This window comes from Octopus bimaculoides, chromosome 6 (genome assembly GCF_001194135.2).
Source record: "Octopus bimaculoides isolate UCB-OBI-ISO-001 chromosome 6, ASM119413v2, whole genome shotgun sequence".
NCBI lineage: Eukaryota > Metazoa > Mollusca > Cephalopoda > Octopoda > Octopodidae > Octopus > Octopus bimaculoides.
This window is the reverse complement of record NC_068986.1, coordinates 70,506,306-70,528,902: the sequence shown is the minus strand read 5'-3', so window position 1 is coordinate 70,528,902 and position 22,597 is coordinate 70,506,306. Positions and strand designations below refer to the sequence as shown.

Here is a 22,597-nt window from a genome sequence, read left to right as displayed (position 1 = left end):
TATATAAATGACTTTAAAATTTAAACTTCAATACTATTCATGAAAGATGTCCGCTAAATCAAATGCATACTGAAAGCATTTGAGACTACAGCTGAAACTAGTCAGATAGTTGTGTATTAATCCATAAAGATATTTATATTAAAAAATATATTCTGTTGCAATCTTTACTCAATTGGCACTGATCAGAGGGAAAAAAATGTGAGCAAATTATAACTTCAGAATTTGAAATGCATAGCTAACAGCTACCAGGAGATCTATGACAACAAAAAGAAACGTAAAGTTGTTTTACATCCTGTCCAACTAGACAGCACTTAAACTGGCAGTTTAGGAGCTGTGCATTAAAAATAAATGTTTCTTAGCTGTCATTCTACTAAAAATAGAACAAAATATAACCTAAATTTATTAATGACAATTTGATTATATAAGGACGTTTCTTAATTTTCTCAAGATGATTTTGAGGAAACTATTTGATATTAGGGGGTAAAAAAAAGATGATGACATTAATAATAAATAGTAAATCATGTCTGATTATTTTGTCTACAAGTGGTTATCTGGACATTTCAAAACATAAATGCAGTAGCATGTAAAGAAAAAGTCCAGTGATATAAATTCATATGTTACTTTTAATTATTAATTATGAAAAGTAGCTCTGAGTCAAATTGTTAGATTTCATAATTTACAGTGGTTTATGATGCATTAGAATTGTAAATTTGAACCTAAATATATTAACAGATCTCTATACAGTCAAATTTAATCTTTGCTAACAATTGATAGAAAAGGAGCTAGAAACCATCTGAAGTTTGGTGGGGATTTAGCATAAGGTAAGCCAATATATACAAAAAAGAGAAAAAAATTACAACTTAATTTGATAACAAAAACTTCTTCAAAATAATTATAAAAACAATATTCAGTTTTGAGAAAATAAAATAAATATTCTAGCAACTATTGTTTTGTTAGAATTATCTTTCACAAGCTAAAACTGGCTTTCTTCCATTATTATTGCTATTTGCATCATTTTAAAAAATTCTCTTCTAGATAGTATCGGATTTAATTTCATTAAAAGTTTTACGAAAATTGGAAGAAAATCCATTTGAGGCTGACTGCAAACTTTCCATTCTTGATTACAAATGGAAGACAGTGTTTCCTTTCAAGTAGAAAAATAAAGATTTGCTCAAAAAAGATTAAGAGATAATATTAAAAATGAGTTGAAAGTGAGGGAAATAATTTAAGATCTTTTTCTTATATATATCCTATGGTTTATATAAGCTATATTTAATATATTTATTTTAATTATTATCTTGTGAAATTAAAAAAAAATGCAACATAATGTTATAAAAATTTATATTAAAATAAGAACTCAGAAATTGAATTATAATTATACTATGAAATAGTTAAAATAACAAATATTAAAAAACAGAATAAAAAACCTTTACAAGAAACTGGATAAGAACCACATTTCAGACAATATTTCTAATTCTAAATGGCTAAGAAATTATTTCAGCGAGAGTAGAGATTTAATGTATATTAATTTAAAAATATAAATGGAAATGATTTATTTTCAAGATTCACTTTATTTTCGTACAAAAATACAACTGTATAAAAAAAAAAAAATGCACTTGTGACAAAAATAAAACTGATTTTAGGCAGCCTAGAATAAGACAACACTGATCTTTTGAATATTCTAAAATAAAATCACTCTTTCTGAACTTAAGTAAAATAGAATAATATTATATAAAGAAATGTATTTAAAAGTCAAATAGAATTTTTGTTTAAATAGTTGAAATAAACTTATATATGCACTTATGTATAAGTTTATGTAGAGGGAGGATTAGAGAGAATGTGAACAACTGACAGACAGACTAATAGATATCCACAAATATGAAGAAAGTAAAAAACAACTTAGGCTGATATGATTGGAAAAAATTACTTAAATTTTCATTAATTTTAAAATTTATTTGTATTTATAGATACCTGTATGTAAATGTATTTTAAATTGCTAATACCGAAGGAATATTTACATACAGTACAGTAGTTTAGCTACACAGACACGACAGAAGTAAATAGACACCTTTATATTCGTTAAAATTTATTTAAATCTAAAATTATACATTTAGTTTACATAGGAAAGTTGGATGGTTTGAATGACGAGCTAGTTTCTGATGGAGTTTGTATGTCTCCATTGAAGTCTAATGTCAGCTCTGTACCAATTAAATAATACAGTTCTATATTTGAGAGATGAGGAATTATGTCCATCACTTACATTATTTAGATTTGACGGATATTTGTCCTCATCTTGTTTGTTGGTAATACAACTTTTTGGCTGATATACTCTTCAGCCTTCTTCAGGTGTCCTGGGGAAATTTTGAACCTGGGTTTTCATTCCTAAGGTATTTTTCGATATTATTATTATTATTATTATTATTATTAACCACTACACCATATGCCTGTGGGTATATGGCATAGTGGTTAAGAGCACGGGCTGCTAACCCCAAGATTCTGAGTTCGATTCCAAGCAGTGACCTGAATAATAATAATAGTAATAATAACATCGAAAAATACCTTAGGAATGAGAGAACCCAGGCTGGAGAGTTTATCAGCTGAAACATTGTGTTGACAACAAACAAGATGAGGACAAATGTCCATCAAATCTAAACAATGTAAGTAATGTACATAATTCCTCATCTCTCAAATATAGAACTGTATTATCTAATTGGTACAGAGCTGACATTAGACTTCAATGGAGACATACAGAGAAACTCCATCAGAAACTAGCTCATATTATACATTCAACTATTTATTAATTATGATAATATGAACATCTAATATTTAGTAGACATGCCCTTTGCATTTTTCAATGCAAGGACCCTATTAGGAATGCTACTCATCAGATGAATATTCTCTTGAGGAATTTCTTGCCAAGTTTCATGCAGTAATCACAAAAGATTTGGCTTTGAGGATGCTTTCTTGTTCTTTTTATGAAATGTCCTGTCCATTATGCCCCAGAGGCGTTCAATAGGGTTCATATCTGGTGACTGGCTTGGCCAAGGAAGTTTTTTAATGCCATTCTCTTCCAACCAATCTAGGGTCTTTTTAGCTGATTGACAAGGAGCCTTATCTACCATAAATAATCTTCTTTAATCATTTCACCACTGGAGAAGATTGGAAGGAGTCCTTTCTGTAATATGGACACATATTTATCTGTGTTTATGTTTCCTTCACACTCCACCAGCTCTGATCAACCATTGCTCTAAATTGCCCCCCAGACCATCACAGAATAGCTGCCATGTTTCACTGTTGGCTGCAATCTTTTTATGTTAAATTTTTGATCACAGAGTCTCTAGATCCACACCTGACCACTGTTAGAAAATACAGTAAATCTGGACTCATCAGAGAATATGACAGTGTCCTGAAATGCTAGTGGCTTTTCTATCATCTCACTGGCCCAGTCTTTTTCCTGCTTGATATTGGGTGGTTGAAGAAGTGGCTTCCTTTTTGCTGCTCTGCCATAGTAGCCAAGACAGTTCTGCAACTGACATCAACTTGTTCTGCTATGTCAGAGGCTTTGCAATGAGAATTGTCCTCCACGCTTCTCTTAACAAAGTGAAGGGTCCTGTCAGAGGACTATGGTTGAGCTGGGCGAGGTGATGTGGACTCCTTCCCCTCAATGGTGAATTGCACAATCACTTTATTAACTATAGAAAGTGGGATTCCTAGGTTTTCTGTGATTTTGTGCTAAGTTCACCTTCAAATTAACCCACAATTGACCCTCTTTGAAATTTGGATAGTTTCAAGGCTTCTTTTGTATGTGCATAATTTAACAGTCACATATAGAACCTGAAACATAAAAATGTCAATTAATAGAAGGTGTAAACCGTTTCAAGTTAAAATAAACAGAGTGATCTTTTATGGGGTGTCTATTTACTTCTGTTGTGTCTGTATAGATCTATGGAAATATATGAATAGAATCCATGACTGTGAACAAGAATATTAAATTCACCCTAAGAAAAATTACTCAATTCCTAAATATTTGTATGCTTGTATGTACATATCACACAAACAATTTTTGTTACACATACACACGCACACAAACATTAATTGTATATGATAGATTCATATAGGCCGTTTATTAAATGAACAAAGGAATAAATAAAATTGTTTCATTACATTTTGATTAGTTATATTATAACTAATGAAAATGTTACAACATCTGTTATAATACATTCATGATTATCTATCTAAAACCTTACCAAAGATATATAAGAGAGGTATTTGTGTGTGTGTGTGTGTGTGTGTACATAAGGCTATAATCCTTTCTACTATAGGCACAAGGCCTGATATTTTGGGGGAGGGGACTAGTTGAATATATCAACCCCAATGTTTCACTGATACTCAATTTATTGACCCTGAAAGGATGAAAGGCAAAGTCGACCTCGGTGGAATTTGAACTCAGAATGTAAAGGCAGACAAAATACCGCTAAGCATTTTGCCTGGCATGCTAATGATTCTGCCAGCAAAATTTCAACCAAATGAAAAGTTTTGTAGATTTTATAAAGCAGTCATTCTTCAATCTTAACAGAAATAGTGGCCACCCAATATCTAGCTTTTGATAAAAGTTCTTTTGCCATAAAGGACAAAATATATGATCTTCTCACTCATAACTTGTTAAAACTATATCTAACATAAGAGGCTGAGATTTAGATGGTAATTAATTAAACATTATAACTAAATTTTATTTATAAAATTAATTTCTTAAAATTAAAAAGAAGAAAAAAATCTTGAGCACATTTCTGTACAAAATCTAGAAAAATTTCAAAAGATTAAAGAAACACAATTTTGCTTTTGTTTATGATATAAATATAATGTAACTCATAGAATTCCAAATTTTGCATTTAGTGTAATTGTGGAGGAAATTCAGTTTATATTTAATATCATTAGGTGTATATTACAGCTACATCAATGCTGGGCACTTTTAAAGACTTTGAAAGTAAAAGTCATGTTTTGGTGGATTTGAACTCAGTACAGTATGATACCAACAGGATATAATAAAAAAAAGAAGTCCTGTTTGCTGCCATTTGCAGCAACTCACTTTCTTTAAACCAGCTAGGGAACCTGTATATGCTCACTTGACTTGCTAGAAATAGCAGCCATGATGGTCACAACTAGAATGCCTTCGATCATAGATAAGTTCATTCAGAGTTGACCTGGAGCTAAATGATAATAGTTCCTTTGTTGTAGTAATAATAACTTTTAACAACAGCACAAAGCCATAACATTTTGGGTAAGTCAGATAAATTATCATCAGTATATCACAGGTAAAATTTTATCAACTCAATAAGCATGAAAAACAAAGTCAACCCCAGTGGGATTTGAGCATGAATGTAACTAGTAACAATAGCAACTGAAAGTTTTCTCAGATTCATTTATGACTGGGTAGTTAAAAAATTTTAGAGGTTAAATAATTAATATGCACAGTTTTTTTTTGTATTTACACATGTGAAAGCATGTGATTTGATGAGTATATTTATGGAGATAGTTTACTAATATTTGTTATGGCTGGAAATAGCTTTCACAAATTTCTATGAGAATCTTTTATTATAAAAAAAAAAAAGTAAAACAGGTTGAATATTTAAGTGATAAGTATGGTATTGGGAAGAAGATATTGATAAGCATGGGAAGAAGGTATGAAATACATCTGAATTTGAGATATTAAATACAGATGAATTAAGAGTAAGAGAATTAGAAGTTTGACAGTTGAGTTTGTAGCAAAAAAAGTGTTTTAACAATATTTGCTATAGTTCATTTCATTTAACACTTTGGTAATCAGATTACTCTGTTAAATGTAATGATCATTTATTCACATTGTTTTGAATTAATCATACATTATCTTGTAGCTTTGAGAATTCAATGATGGATTGCATATTTTGTGGATATCATTGTAAGATAGGAGTGAGAGGTTGGATCTGAATGGTTTCAATATAAAACAGGTAGAATATTTGGGTAGGATGTGGTTGGCTTAAATACTAAAGGGTTAAACTTTTTCAAACTGTAAAGCTTAAAGTAAAAATTTATATAAAATGTTAAGGATAGAATTACTTTTAGATTTGTACAAGTTCCAATTCTGCCTATAATATGAGTTACTGATTTATCTTACAACATTTCATTATAAAAAAAAAAGTAATTAAATTATTCCTAGATTTTAACAATAATGTGCTCAATCATCATCATCATCATCATCATTTAACGTCTGTTTTCCATGCCGGCATGGGTTGGATGGTTTGACAGACCAGCTGTAGAGTTGCCCAAGCTCCAGGTCCATTTTGGCATGGTTTCTATGGCTGGGTGCTCTTCCTGACATCAACCACTTTATAGAGAGTACCAAGTGCTTTCATACAACACTGGTATGGGTGCATTTACGTGGCACCAGTACGGGTACTTTTTACATGGTACCAGCACCCACAAGCCTGCAAGATTAGGAATGCTCCACTGGAGGGGGATGCAGGGGACAAGCCTCAGTGTTAAAATAAAACTAAAGGAAAAAAAAAAAATGAAAACTGAATGTGGCCATACTGGTGTCATGTAAATGGCACCCATGAAAGCATAGTTGAGGCCATTGCCAGTGCCATGTAAATGGCACCTGTGAAATTGGAGTTGGGCTGTCACCTGGACCTTGTAAATGACACCCATGAATCACAGTTGTGGTCTCTGCTGGTGCCATGTAAATGACACCCTTGCATCGTAGTCATCGTCATTGCCAGTGCCACGTAAATGGCACACATGAATTGTAGTCATGGTCATTGCCAGTGTCATGTAAATGGCACCCATGCCAATGACACATAAAAACACCCATTATGCTACTGGAGTGGTTGGCAGTTGCAGAAACCATGCCAAATCAGACAAGAACCTGGTGCAGCTCTGGCTTATCAACTCTAGTCAGACTGTATAGCCCAGGCCAGCATGGAGAGGGGATGTTAAATGATGAGGATGATGATTATCACTTGTAGAAAGAAGCTGTATGAAAACTAAAAATAGTTTTCTATAATTCTTCTCTTGGTAAGCCTAGTAGCCGTTTTTGGGCCAATAGAACTTTTTCTCCTTTCAAGGAACGAGATTGCAATTTTTGTGCCTCTGGTAATTCAGAGGTTAAATCTTTTTCACTTTGAAAATGGCGGGATAACATATCCTGCTGTATGAATATGTTATTCTTAAGAAGACCTATACAATCAGAAGCATTAGTTTCATTAGGTAGTAATGTTGAAGACTGATCAAGGTTACCTGGTGCATTTTCAGAATTTTCTTTCTTTTTGTGGGGCAATGTTTTGTAGTGTCTTGTTCTTTGTGCTGGGTCTGAACCCAGAAATTCATCCTGCTGATAGCTGGGGTCTGAATTGAGTACAGAGTATTCACTTTGACCCTTTTTAAGAGTTGGATGAAGTAAGTCAGTAGGTTCCTCTGAACTCTTTTGTCTTTTAGACTTTGATTGAAATTTAGCTAAAAATTTCATTGAAGTGCTTTTCACAAGACCAGGTCCTGAACTCTTGGGTGGTACTTCAGGTTTCTTTTGGTTTCCTTTTTGTAGATGTTCAACTGATTTCCATTTTTTCTGTGAAGATTTTTTATTTACATTCCCATCATCCTCAGCACTTATAGCTCTTTCAGAGGATTGTGGAGAATCTGGAGTTTTTGAGGGTTTTTTCTTTTTTCTTGGCAAAGAATTACTTTTATTGAAAGTGGGTGTTGTTCCCTCATATGACCATTGTTCAGTTGGTCTATTTTCATCAGGATTAGTTTTTTGTATAATATGCTCAGGGGCTTTGATTTCATAATGATCTTTATTTGATGCAAGCGGAATTGTATCTGCTGAACTTTCCAATTTTTGCATGTTTGGGGATGAGGGCTGAGTGTTTTCAGTTTTTGGAAGTATCAACGAAAAGTCTTTATTTTCATTACTATTGAGAGAGACCATCTGATGTGGTTTTTCATTCTTTGATTCATCTAAAGCAATTGCTTCTTGTGATGATTCATGAAGATATCTGGTGTTAGACTCACTGGAATTAATATCAGAATTGTTTCTCTCTAATGGAAAAGCAGTATTTTTTGATAGTTCCATGCTAATTTCAGATGTGGGTTGATCAACATTTTCAATATTTGAATTGGCTCCATACTGGATAGTTGACATGGAGTCCAAGGAGGTTGTAGCAAGGTATTGAATATCAGGCTGACTTACAGGTTTTTCTATTTCAACTGTTTTGGGTTTTGCAGAAACGACAACTTGAGAATCAGATGTGATTTGAAAAGAACTGTCAGGAAAGTCTTTTGAACTGGTATCACTCTTAGCATATTCTGTATTATCCGAAAATTGCTTAGTTTCATAGTCTTTCTTTCCAGGGCTTCTTGGTATTATTGATTGGATTCTTTCTCCTTCTGTTTCATATTTTGTTTTTATCAAAGTACCTGAATCTGGTGCTACTAATTTCAGAGCAGATTTATTGGGTTTCATGAAAGTGGTATCAAATGTGCTAATTTCTTCTCCAAAGATTTGTTTACGTACATTTATGGAAGGACTTTGTTGCAAATTTGTAGTTTCCTTTGGAGAATTTGTTACAAGTATGCTTTTTGGAGTAACAGTTGTAAAGTTTTGAGTTAGCATATCAGATGAAGCATATGATTCATGTGAGAATTCTCTACTGACAGTATTGCTGTAATTTGACTGTGAGGGTGATAATGTTGAAAAACTGTTCAAGTTGTTATTTTCAATTGAGAGATCCTTCGCATCATCATTCACCTCACATTTTGGACTTTTTAATTCACTACTGTCTTTTAGATCAAATGAAGGAACATCTTTCATCAACAGTATGGGGGAATCATCTTTATCCTTATAGAAATTTGGTTGTACATAATTTGTTGGTTCTACAGAAACAATTTTTGAAGGGGAGGAAAGAGAATTATTCTCTGTTACAGAAGATTGTGGAAGGGCTGTTTGATAAGAACTAACTGAATAATTTGGAAGTTTGCTGTTATTTTCAGGTGATAATTTCATGGATACATTTTCTTGATGGCATAGCTCAAAACTGGACTCTGTAAGTTCTGGAGTATTGTTTGGAAGTTCTGGGGTATTGATAGGAAGTTTAGCTGAAATCATTGAAGGCTCCTCAAAAATCTCATTTGGCCCTTCTTGATCTTTTTTATTATATACTTTTAAATTTGCTACTTCAGCAGGTGTCTCTTTGTCTAACTCATGTCCACTCAAAGTAGTTTGGGGAGAAATGCTTAATGATTCAGTTGTTTGATTATTGGAATGTATTGGCTGCTCAGTAATATTTAGTCTGTCTTCACTTTTAGATTGCAAAGCATCTAAACCAATAGTAAATGCACTAGGCTTTTCAGATGTTTCCTTCTGATAAGTAACAGAAGAATCATTTGCATCAGTTTCAACAACCTGCATAAAAGAACTTTCTGCTTTTGAGGCCTTCAAGTTGTTCTCAAAATTTATTTCAGGAGACTTTATCTCTGGAGTAACTTCTAGAGTTGTCAAATCAAACATTTTTGCATCAGATTTCCCATCTATATCTGAGTTAAATTGATTTTGTACAGATGTAGTTGTAGACAGATATTTTTTATTTGGCACTAAATATATAGAGGCACTATTTGAGGTAGTAGAGACACCATTCAAAGATGGCTGTGTTTCAACAGAATGTTCCATTAAATTAACAGTTTCTGTCTTGGGTTCAGCATCAACATTGTCCTTTGTTAGCTGTGATGGAGAATTTGGAAGGCTAACAGAAAAACTTGAAGTATAAAGAGGTTCAGATGATTTGGTAGTAGAAATAATTATTTTAGAATTTTCTGTTACATGTGGCATTATTATAGATTTTGGTGGGCAGTCCTGAATGAATTCAGATTTTCCTTTAGACTCTTGTTGATCTTCAGAGAATCTTTCATGAATTGCAGCTCCTTGTTCTCGATCCACAACTACTTCTTTAGTAGTTTTTAATACATAGCTTTCTGAATTCTCATCTCCTTTGGCTGGAGAATGGGTTGTTGACAATTCAGTTTGGAAATATTTAGAATCATTTTTAGAATCAGTAGGAATTTCTGATAAATCTTTATCATTAAATGTTTCTATTCCTTTATCTTTTATTGGTATTTCAATTGCCTTCAACTTTGTAGAATCAACACCTTTTTTTATGTTAGTATCAGCATCTACATAGTTCTGTGTATCCAAAGGTTTACATGTTAATGTTTCATTCATTTGGTTCGTCTTTAATTCATTTAAGAAAAAGGGGCTATCAGTATTATCCTTAACTGTTGTTTTATTCATAATGGTATGAGAAGTATCTTGGGAAGGTACAAACAAGGGACTTGAAGCTAAAGCTCTTGGCATTTCCACTTCATTTTCTGTTGAAGAATATGCAATACTGTTGCATTTCTCAGGGGATTTTGTTTTGCTAATATTATCGTTGTTAGGTGTAATAGTAACATCTACTAAAAGTTTCTTTGTTTCAAGCATTTCATCTTTTCTTGAAGTTAAAGAATTTTCATGAAAATCACTTTCATTTACAGTAATTTCTTTTGGAGCTTGATAAGGTACTGACTGAGTATAAGTTTGAGAGGTTAACTCAACAGAGGTTGTCTCTTTCGAAAATGTATCTGTTAAATTATTGGAGTTATCGAAAGTGCTATCAAATTTGGTCAAGCTTTCTTGGTGACTTCCAGCTAAAGAATCACTGTTGATGTTTTCTGAATTAGAAGTTTCAGAAAAATTCCAGGACACTTGTGTTTGAGTTGCAGGAGTTTCCAAAGAACAAGATTCCAATGAAGAATTGTTATTTTGAAGATCTTTTAAGGATGTCATTTTTAAGTTTTCCTCACTAAAATCCTGTTTTTTCTCAAATGTTTCTTTTATGACTGGTGAATATTGCTTTTGTAATTTATCCTCAGTGATTTTATGGGCTATTTTTTCTGATGTTTCTACACTTGGCTTTTCCACAGTAACAGATTTAAAATACATAGGATGTTCAATTTGGCGTTTTTCTTTCTTGTTAATAAAATTCTCTTCTCGGTCAACTATATGGCTATCTGATTGTGGCTGTTCATGAGATTCTGATTGCATCTCTTTCTCAAATTCTGATAGTATCTCTTCCTCAGATTCTGAGGGTGTCTTTTCCTCAGGTAACTTTGAATCTTTAGCTGTTATTGAAACACTTTTATCAACAACATTATTTATGGAAACTGATGCATTATAAGGATCTTGATACTGTATATTGTCAGAACTTATCTTGCTACCTACTTCAACTGATTTTAATTTAGTTATGTTTATATTTGCTTTATCATCTGGTAAAAATTTAACTTGACTTTCAGTTTCTACAGTTTCAGTATTAGCAATTGATTCAGTGTTTGGTGTATCTCTTTCAATGTTTGCCAGTTTTAATCGAGCAATTTCCAGCAAGAGTTCATCTCGACTCAAATCTTTATAGTTTTGCATTTCTGTACTTAAATGACTTGTTTTTGGAAGAGACTGTACTTCAGGAGTTACTGCTATAGATAAATAATTTTGTTTTGAATGTGATTGTGTATGAGTTTTACGTTGAGTTAATTGAATTGGTTTTACTGTGTGGCTGGTGACACTGCTTTCTAGAATTTGAGTACCTTCAAAGCCCAGAAATTTATTATCATTATAATTTTCTAAACTAATTTGAACACTTCCTGGATCTACACAGTCTGTGTAATCATATTCCATTTCAGTTGCTTCTGTGCTTTTGTTTATTGATTTTATGTTTGCAATTGAAGAGTCATCTTCACCTGCCTCAAAAGAATAGAAACTTTCTTGATCAAAGCTTATATCAGTTGGAACTGGTTCACTACCATCAACAATCTTTACATTTGATGTAGCTTCATTGATAGAAGTATAACTTTCCTGATTAAGGTTTTGTTCATGTTGTGTATCATTCTGCTTCTGGGATGACATAAGAAGATCTATTCTTTGAGACCAGAGGGGCCTTGAGCTGTTATTATTATTATTATTATCCTGTGGAATATTCAAAGATTGATACTTACTTTCAGATGTTTGATAATTAGAGACTGATGTACTAAATTGCTCATTATTAACCTTATTATATGACAATTTATTTATTTCATGATGAGATTTTTCAGATGATTCTCTTTCTTTTCTCATAGCTTGCAAATTGTAGAGCCTTTCTTTAATTTGGTCAAGACGATCAGCAGTAGCTGCTGCTTCAGAACTCATAGCTACAGGTGTCATCATCCCTGAATATTTTTGAGGAGTAATACATGTTGAAAAGGAACGTTTCAGTCCATGTATTGAACTATAACCAAAATCATACTCTGATGTAGTATCATCAAAAAGGCCGTCATCTAGACCATCTTCATTGAGATTGCCATACATTGAAGAATCATAATCATAATTTGATGAAAATGAGTAAGTACGGTGACGAGGTCTCCAGGAATACTCGTTTTCCTCATTCTCAAATCTGGAACCATACATAAATCTATCATCAACAGTTACAGAAGAGCTAACACTACCTGTGGGGGAAAGTGCGGGGTCTTTTTTATAATCACTAAAAGATGAATTGTCCATAAACTTTTTAGCACCTAACCTTGATGGAAGAGTGTTATATATATCTCTGCTTTGAAATTTTGAAAACTTATGTTCAAACTGTTGATTTTTTGATAAAGCATCACCTCCAGTATGTACATTTCCAGACTTTATACTTCTAAATTCTTCCAAATCACTTGCAAAACGTATCTCATAGTCATCTGTTACACCTGAGCGTGATAAACCTTTAAAGTCTCTACAACGACGTTCTCTTAATCGTTGGAGTTTTCTTAGCCGCTGTGTTCTTTCTCTTTTTTCCTCATCATCAGGAAAGTGTATGTCTTTTGGTACACATTCCTCTGTAATTGTTGAGAAAGAGAGATTTGGTTTTGAACTAGATCTCCTCAAACTTGTAGTGGGCCTGTATCTCTGTCTTCCAGAGGAATACATTTTCAATTTTTTTTTTTTTTTATGAATTTATGACAGAATCATACAATGAGACCAATAACTTTTTATAAAATTTTCATTAAAGAGCCACAACAGTTGATGAAAAAATATTTAAAATCATTGCACTTTGGAGAAAATTAATACAAAGTTAAATAATACTCATCAATCTAAGGCAATTATTTAAAAACATTACCGTGCTTGAATAATTGCTAAATTATAAATGTTAAGAACATACCTTCGATAGAAATTACTTGGAACAGAAGAAAGATTAGAATATGTTGTGTGCTTCGTTATGTTTTGAAGTTTAAGATAAAACAGAATTCCTTTGTATATTACAATTTTTATAATGTAAATCTGTCCCTGAGTATGTGTTATGAAGTTTTGGGTATACAATCATCAAATAAATCAATATGTTTTGTTTTTTTTTCCAGCTTATTTTGTTAACTGCAAAATCAGTTTTCTTTTCCTGTGTCCTTTTCAAGCGAAGCCTACTATATCAAACCAGTTCTTGATAGCATGTATACTGTCATAAGCACATCGTAATGCAGAAGGCGGGACGTAAGCAACAAGTAAGGACTCTGCTTGTAGCCAATAGGAAGACTACTGTCAGCTTTACAGATATACATTGTACAGAAGTTTGATAATAGGCCAAAGTCAGGTAGCAGCAGTTGGAAGTAAAGTATATGTTAAAAAAATATATAAGAGTAGAAGGGACAGCTAGCATTTCAACATATGCTGGTCTGATTGTCTACTTCTTTATAGATTTATTTCTGCTGGCTGGTGAGACAGTTATTTTAATTTTACTCTAACAATCAGGTTTCCTTATAATTATTTGTTAATGTAGCTAAATAAACATCAACCTTCAGGGAGAGGGGGGAAGATATTAATTCACGTATATTTCTACACTGATATTCAGTTCAATAAAGGTAGTATTTATGTTACTGCTACTGATTAGACCCGATCTAATTCTGAGTACAACTATAATGTAGGCATGCCCAAACTCAGCATATAGTCTAGTTTTCTTTACTACGTTCTAGCATGTTAATACTTATTTTATTGATTATGAAAGGCTAAGATACAAACACAGAAGTGTAATGTGTGAATCACTCATTAATTATACAGTCTATGTTGGAACTTGTTGTCATTTGAGTCATTAAAACCAAGTTGTTTGGATGAAATGTGTTAACATCTATAATCTGAAAAAGTACATTTTTTCTTGAATATGATAGGAAAAAAACTGTTGATTGCTATGTTAATAGATATTTTTATAAAGAAGTCTTCCCTGTTGATTAATTTACAAAATTATCTTACAAGGTTATGTTACAAGGAAGCTTTCTCTATTGATTAACCTGTAGATTTGATTAGGAGTGTTCTGGATATTTTGATTATTTGATTAGGAAGAATATGGCTGTGCTGTTCCCCATATAAAACCAAGTCCATTTTAGATTTTTGATTGAGCCCATTTATTTACATATGAACATTACAAAAGTTACTCCCCAGAAGCTGTATCACCTATTACCCGTAGAGAGTCGTGTATGCATGTTGTATTTGGCTAAGAATTGGCTACCTATATAGTTGTGTGGCAAGAAGTGAGAAATTCTGCATTCATCATCAACAAATGATTAATTTTAACCAGATGTCAAGTAGTGACCAAGCATCCTGTCGTCTCAGGGCTCCCTGAAACTTGTGTTGATTGTCCTGCACTTCTATATAACCATGCTTTAGTGGGAAACTATGGAACTTTTCATTGATTGTATGCTTGCAGCTATGATATGATTGGTTATCAATTAGACTGATATTGCCTAATATGCTGTGGCCTATTTCTCATTAGTGAGCTAATGCTCAGCTCTAAACTCTGCTACAGATCTTTCCCGATTATATAGTTGATACTAAGTTAGTACTGACTGAGCAAATCTATAATCAAAGGCATTTCAGTAATGACTATCCTATATTTTTATCAGGCTTGCTGTAACTTAGACAACATTTCTTTTGAAGATAGGGTGTGGTATGAGATTTATTTGGTTTCTAATTATGGCAGGTCAAGTTACTGCATAAATGCTTACTATTGCTTTGTATTCCATCAAATGTAAAGCAATGAAATCTATATTTTTACAAATCAAAAGATAAACTCAACTTGATCAGTTATTTTTTTGTATTCTGAGGTAAAGGCATTGCTGTATATACATTAAATCGTTAGCCATAAAAATGCTGAGGAATCTAATTTATCCTTTCTACTATAAGCGCAAGGCCTGAAATTTTTGCGGAAGGAGCTAGTTGATTATACTGACGCCAGTACTTGACTGGTACTTCTTTCATCGACTCAAAAGCATGATAGGCAAAGCTGACCTCAACGGAATTTGAACTCAGAATATAAAGACAGGTGAAATGCTGCTACGCATTTTGTTCAGTATACTAATGATTCTGCCAGCTTGCCACCTTAGGACTCAAATTAATAATGGTCTTTTAGAAAAAGTTCTTTCTGGTAGGAGTAAAAAGGCCTCTCTGTACTAGTGTGCAAAAATAATGGAGATTTTAAAATATGTGGAGACATAAAATAGTCTTTATCTAACAACAAATTGATATTTTATTCTCTTTCTGGCATGAATTATTTTGCTAAAAAAGAAGGCAAGAAAATGTCTGAAAGACTAAAGTGTTACTATTGCAAATAGAGAAAATGTAACTTGAAATATAAAAATATAGAAATAGAAAAAAAATATATAATAAAGTGATTTTATAATCTATTCTGTCTTTGAACCCTATCAAAGATATCATCTTCATGTAGCAGATACCACTCTTTCCAAGTTAAACTGATGCAAGGATTTGGTTCATCAGTTATAAAGTATTCTTGCAACCTAGAGTTCAGAAATAGATCTTAACTTAATATCTATTTGCAGCTAGATAATTTGGTCAGTAGAAAATGTTAATGATGAGATATGAACAATCTATCTTTCAGTTTGCAAACCAATATAACTAAAATTGATATAATTGAAACTCTTATAACAAATTTACAAATACAAACATACACAAATTACTCATATATTTGAAGATTTTTTCTTTTTTTTATCACTACTCAAAGCCAGGGAGATAACTTTGTCAAGGAATTATATTTATATAATTGTTCTCATACTCTTATACAGTAAACCTTCACATACAAATCCATGACATATATAGCAATCTCTAATTCTTTTGTAGAAACACCAGAGAAAGAAATTAGTGGTTGTATTGTCTTCATGAGCCTTTGCCAGTTTGAGTGACCATTTGTTTTTTCTTTGTATTTGGTCAAGGATGTTTGTTAGGAAAACAGTAGCACTGTTTTAGATATGTGAGAAGTTCTTCAATATGTGTTACACAGACTGTGGAGAATTACCAACTAATCAGAACTGAAGTATTGGGTTGGTGTATAATTATTGCGGTTTCTTCAATAAATTTTATTCAACAAAAACAATAGCATGTAGCAAAAACATCTTTAAATAATTATTCTGGAGCATATTCACCATCTACTTCAATTACTGCTTCCCATTTGCTTGGCAGATGGTCAGACCATCATTTAAAGATGTTTTTGTTAAATATTGTTATTGTTAAATAAAATTTGTTAAAAAAAAGCTGCAATAATTATGCACCAACCCAATATTTTCTGGCAAAAAGAGAAGCAACGTCATATGTGAAATCATTATCAAAGATTGTCAAAGCTAGCATTCTTAGTGACTCTTACGTTTTTAATTGTGTGTTATGTATACAAGGCTGTAGTGACGTAATGTTTTTTTTTTTATATATTTGAAGACTAAACTATCCTGGCTGCATTGAAATACATTTACATAGTGCATGCTTGATTTAAGATATTCAAGTTGAGTGAGAATTTACAGGAGTGTAGTAGTGTGTGTATATGTGGTTAAAAGTAACTGAATGTAGGTTATTAATGTTCATTTGGCAAGGCAGATGTTGGAGAAATAACCAAATCTTGATGTACATCAGAATTGTTAGTATATAGAGGGAAAGTCCTTCAATACATGCTGTAATGGAGTAAAAAGAAACTTTGGTCCAAGACTGAACATGCTCAAAGTCCTTTTTTTGATGTAGAGATGATGGGTGACTTCTTTCATATGTTATTAGTAGTGTTCTTCACCTAACTGTACAGCTGCAGTGCTGTACATTGAGTTTTAGGCTTGTGAGACTTCATTGTGAGTGAGAGAATGTTGATGAGTATATTTAAGAGAATGGTATTGGCCAGATACTTAGCTGCCTCAGAAAGGTTCAAACAATTCAAAGGACAGGATTATTATATCATAGAAAATTGTAAGGGGAGTTTCCTTGAATAAGCAATGGGAAAAAGGTGGGTGGAGGAAAAGGTCAGTATTGTTTAATGAGTTAGTGTGTCAGTCTAAGATATGAGTAGAAGAGGACACTATCGGATGTGAGCCAGTTTGGAAAGGCAAATGATTCAGTACCAGAAGTATCAGCTGGAATGAGTGCAAGAGTTGTGTTCATTGGAACCATAACATCAAGAATGAGACAATCTCAGTGAGGTGAAATAAGATAGATATCCTCAATATAGGATTAAATTTAGCTGAGAAACAGCTGATTGTTGAGAGAACTCAAAGAACAATAGACACAGCAGATGAATTCAGAGAACCAGAGAAGAGAGTCAGAGTAAATGGACTTTGTTGCTGATATCTAGGTGAAAATGAGTCAGAGAAAGATCCTACATAATTCCAAACACCATTTTTCAGAAAACACATGGTATATAGTCTGAAACTTGGACAACAAAGATGGGTTAGAGATAGAGATGAGAGATTTGTACCATAGAGAGAAATAAAATTTATAGTTTGCATGTTATGAGGAATTAGTTGGGAGGGTGGAGGCTGAAAGAAAATCAAAGATATTGTTATGGAAAGATGAAATATGTCCAAACAGATGTGATTCTTATTGAGACATTTTCATGATTCTCAAGATTACCATAGTTCATGAGCTGTTGCCAAATACTGGAAATTATTAACCTAGTTGGGCCTCTCAACATACTGAACATCAGTCACAAAGTAGTAAAAAAGAGGGTGTTGGTTATGTACCAGCTGATAGGGGAGCCTGCCATGACGTTACCTATGATATGGATCTCTTATCTCCGTATTATCTCTAAAGGTAGGATTCTGGTGGGAAACCTTTTACACCAGAATCTTCTGATAATCAATGGCATTATGCCAAGTGCATCTAGTGACTGTGTTCTCTTAAACAACAGGTCTTGTTTGAGTGCTTACAATTCTACTAAAGGCACTCAAAGGCTACATATTGCAGTAGCTCTGGAAGTTAACGTTACCTCTAAAACATTCTTCTGTTAATATATATAAGTAATATCTACTTTTTTGTTATTTCCTAAAAGACTATTTTACTCAAACAAGAGAATTTATAGTTATCAAATTTCAGAGATAATATCTATGTTATGTTTTGTTCACATGAATCAAAATGGCAATCAATTTACTACTAAATTAATAACTGTTTTGAGAGCCTATTTAGTTGCCATGATCTACATTTTACTGCTCAAAGTTATAATATTTTTTTAAGATGGAGAATAAAAACAAAAGTATTCTACCTTTTAATCTTTATGTCAGAAAAGATATAAAAACTCAAGGTTATGATAATTATCCCAATCAAAACAAATGAGTGACCACATACCAAATGAGATTTGTATCTGATCAGAAAGTAGGTAGGAGCATACATTAAAAATATAGGTGAGAATATAATGAATTTAAACCAATGAATAATATAATTGAAGAAAATAAAAGTCATACATGTAACAGATGGTTGTTAAATTAAAAATATTGTAAAATATTTATTCCTGTATTTAGGTCAATATTTGTTTTTACTTCTTTTGTTGTTATATCCATTTTTTCATGATAGCATGGACGAAGTGATTTAACAGTTATGGAGGCTTTCAGACAGTTGTTGCATATATTTTATAGCCATCTGCTCTTTCTATTCTAACCTTTAATTGAAGTGGGAAAAGTAGCAGTTAAGCAGACTGTGGTAAACTGATTAATGTGCATAACCTGGGTCTATATCACAACACTTGTAAATATTGAGTTGGTAAAAAAGTTTGTAGAGTTTTTAAAATAAAATTCATTAACGATATTTAGATAGTTGTACATACTTTACTCAACTACATATTTCCCATTTTGTTCCACTACCTTTTGCTATCTTTGAGGCAGTTTCATGATCCCATCCTCTCAGAGCTTGACATCTGTCTGGGTCATCTGCTCAGGCAGTAAAAACTGCCTGAGCAGTTTTTACACTCTTTTAAAGAATCAAAGTTCTTCCCATTAACCCCTTTTGTTACCAACCCGGCTAAAACCGGCTCTGGCTCTGAGTACAAGTGTCTTGTTTTCATAAGTTTTGAATTAAAATCTTCCACCAAACCTTAGTCACAAATTTATGTTCCTAACACTAGCTGAATGATAACTAAGTTATTTTACTAAATTCTTTATTACATTAAAGTAGTTGAAAGAAACACAGAGCATCTTGAAAGGGTTAAGAAAATTTTGCAGGGATCGGAATAAATGGTAATCCAATGGTGCAAGGTCAGGTGAGTATGGTGGGTGGGGTAAGACATCCCATCCAAGCTGCACCAGTTTCTGTTTGATCTGCAAAGAAACATGTGGTCAGCACTGTCCTGATGTAAGATTACACCCTTTCGGTTGGCTAATTCTGGACGGTTTTCATTAATTGCCTCCTTTAATTGGTCTAATTGGGAACAATAATAGCCTGATTTTGTGGAAGTAGCTTGTAATACACAATGCCCTTCCAATCCCACCAGATACAGAACATCACCTTCTTTGGATACAGACCAGCTTTAGTAGAGATTGAAGGTGGTTCATTTTGTTTTCCCCAGGATCTTTTACATTTTGTGTTCATTATTTACATTATTAAATATAGAACTGTATTTTATGTTGTTGTAAATAATCCATTTCTCATCACATGTGATCATTCTTTACAAAAATGGGTCATTTTTTTTTTGTTTTCGTCTGAGCAGAGAATTGCAGATGGAAATGCATTCTATTAAGTTTTTTTCTGTTAAGTTATGAGGCACTCAAACATCATAACAATTTATGTAACCAAGTGTTTCTAAATGCATTATAATTCTCACATGAGATACATGGAGAATCTCCGTGATGTCTCATGATGTGTGACATAGATTATTTTTTCATAACTCTCCTGATTGTAATCCTAGGGATTACTATGTGTTGGGTACAGTCAAGAAAGACACTAATCACTCTGCTTGCAACACCAAGGCTGAGCTGGTGACCAAGATCAAAGAGGTGTTTTAAGATCTTCCATGGGATGCAGTGAAGAACACATGCACCAGGTTCTGGAACAATCTTGAGGTCATGGCAGAAGCTGAGGGCAGCTACTTTGAGTAAACTGTTATCTCCCAGCCATAATCTAGTTGATGTGTTTTGTTTTTTTAAAATAGTTTTGTTTTAATTCTAAGTAATATTTATAAATAACCAAAAGAGGGGGTTTTGTTTTTGCTCCCCTCGTAATACACATGCTTTTAAAAGAAAAGTATTTCTTCTCCCTAGATAGTAAACAAGATTTCAGTTTTGATATTGTATTCCAAATAAATCATGATGTTTTATGTAGATACCCATTTTTAAAAAAATTATATCATAATTATCCACATTTACCTATAAGTTCCTCGTGACCAAATTAACAAGGTTCTGGTCAACTGACCAAAAAATTGAAAGTTCTTACACTGCCTTCAGCATCATCTAGAATACCTGACAAAACACTGAACTTGTAGGCAATGCTATTTGAAACTGGTTTGCTTCGCCTGCAAAATATTGCTGTGTCAACTACAGTTACCTCCCTTGTCAAATGTTCTAGAACATTCCAAGCAACCACGTTTAGCTCCCTCTTTGCCAGCACATAAGGCATAATTGCTAAACTACACACAGGAGGGTGTGAGAGGCAACCTCGACTACTTAAGAGCAAATTCCAATTGAACCTCCCTCTCTTTTCTCTAAGACACGGCAAAGTCACCATTGGAGAGAGATTCAGGCATAAAGATTCGATGTTTTTCCCACCAGTAACTTGCTATGGTATTCTTCACCTAGTGCCTGTTTGGAAGCAATTTTTGGTGATTGAATTCCTTCTATTTTTCTGCCTTCATGGAACATGGCAAGATGTTCAGAATCTTTTACTTCAATCCCAGATAACCAGGTTGAATATTATGTACTCACAGTATGAATTCGTTTGTAACACATCTGAATAAAATCTTGGATACAAAATTGTTCACGCACTGATACAAGTGTTTGCATCTGAGGTATAATACAGCCATTGAAATAATGACCCAGCACAGTTGTTAAAAGCTCTCAATAATCCTGTCCACTTAACTATACATAGGTATCATGTGGGATTTTAGTTCACTATTGTTATATTAATGTACAACAGTGAGTCTAAAATCTTCAAGAAGGCTATTTCAAACTACTTTATATAACAGAAATCTTTGTTAAAAAGAAACATATACAGTCAAAGGAATTAGTAGTGGTCTGCATTGACAAAAATTATACTATGGTTTTATTTTCTCCTCACAGCATATAAACTTTATATGAAAACAACCTTCAGGTGTTGCTCCAATACCCAATGAACCAGTGTAGTAGTGATAGAAATAGGATGAAAACAAAGCATGATGTGCTAATTATTATCATGTTCATCTATTGGAGAATCAAGGCCATCTAGTCATCCTTTCGAAGGACTGATGACATGTGCAGTGATTTTGTATAAATGAAGAAGAGTTGCATACTGTCAACCTTACACTCTTGTTTGTAACCATCTTCAATCCAGTAGCAAGACCAGGTCAAGACAACTTGACATTGAAATGGATGCAGTGGATGACCAAGATGTCTTACTCGCCTCATTTTGCTCTTTGTACAGCACAACACATTGCAGCAGCTGCCTTCCTCTCCATTGAGCCATGAAGGTTTCTTCTGTAGAGTCCACCAGATCCAGCCTTCACATGCATAAGTAGGCAAGCCCATAGAGAGGACGTGACATATCCTATGACTGCAGCCCAGAGTAGATCTAGGAACAACAGTGGCTAAGAGATGTTTTCACACTCTTTGGAACCTTGAGACTCCCAAACCAGAGCCCTACAACTAGATGTAATTTAAAGTCATACCCAGGACGAATGTTTATAGTGTGTTGATGAATGACGGTTTACCAATCAGTTGAGCAGTGGATTTAGAAGATATTGTGTAGATGATTTGTATGCTTAACAGGGAATTTGAATATAATGTAGAGAAAAAGCAACTGTTCTTACTTGAAGTCATTTCAAAGTAGATGAAATAATTTATAAGTATTTGCTTAGAAACAATATTACAATCATCCCCACCAGAAAAACAAGAAAGAAAAAAGAACACTTTCATTTTAAAAGAATTTCTATTATGAGTAATAAAACACTTAAGTAACTTTAAAATATTTCAAAAAATTATAATATTTATAAGATTCATTAATGTATAAGATTCAATAGAAATTATGAACTTCTTAGGTCTGTTGTACAGAATATTTTGTTTTCATTTTGCTATTTACCAGTCACCAGCTTTTATATAT

At 33.0% G+C, this 22,597-nt stretch overlaps 1 protein-coding gene across 3 annotated transcripts in view; it reads right to left on the bottom strand.

The window, feature by feature from the left end:
- LOC106882864 (uncharacterized) overlaps nt 1-13,787 on the bottom strand; it is a 118,266-nt gene extending 104,479 nt beyond the window's left edge. For 2 of the 3 annotated variants that reach the window (XM_052968847.1, XM_052968849.1), the window contains exon 1: nt 7,273-13,787. In XM_052968847.1, coding sequence (XP_052824807.1) covers nt 7,273-13,003 — 5,731 coding nt within the window. In that variant the 5' untranslated portion in view covers nt 13,004-13,787. The remainder of the gene's footprint in view (nt 1-7,272) is intronic. The other variant, XM_052968848.1, reaches the window with a different exon arrangement.
- Between the last annotated feature and the right edge of the window lie 8,810 nt (nt 13,788-22,597).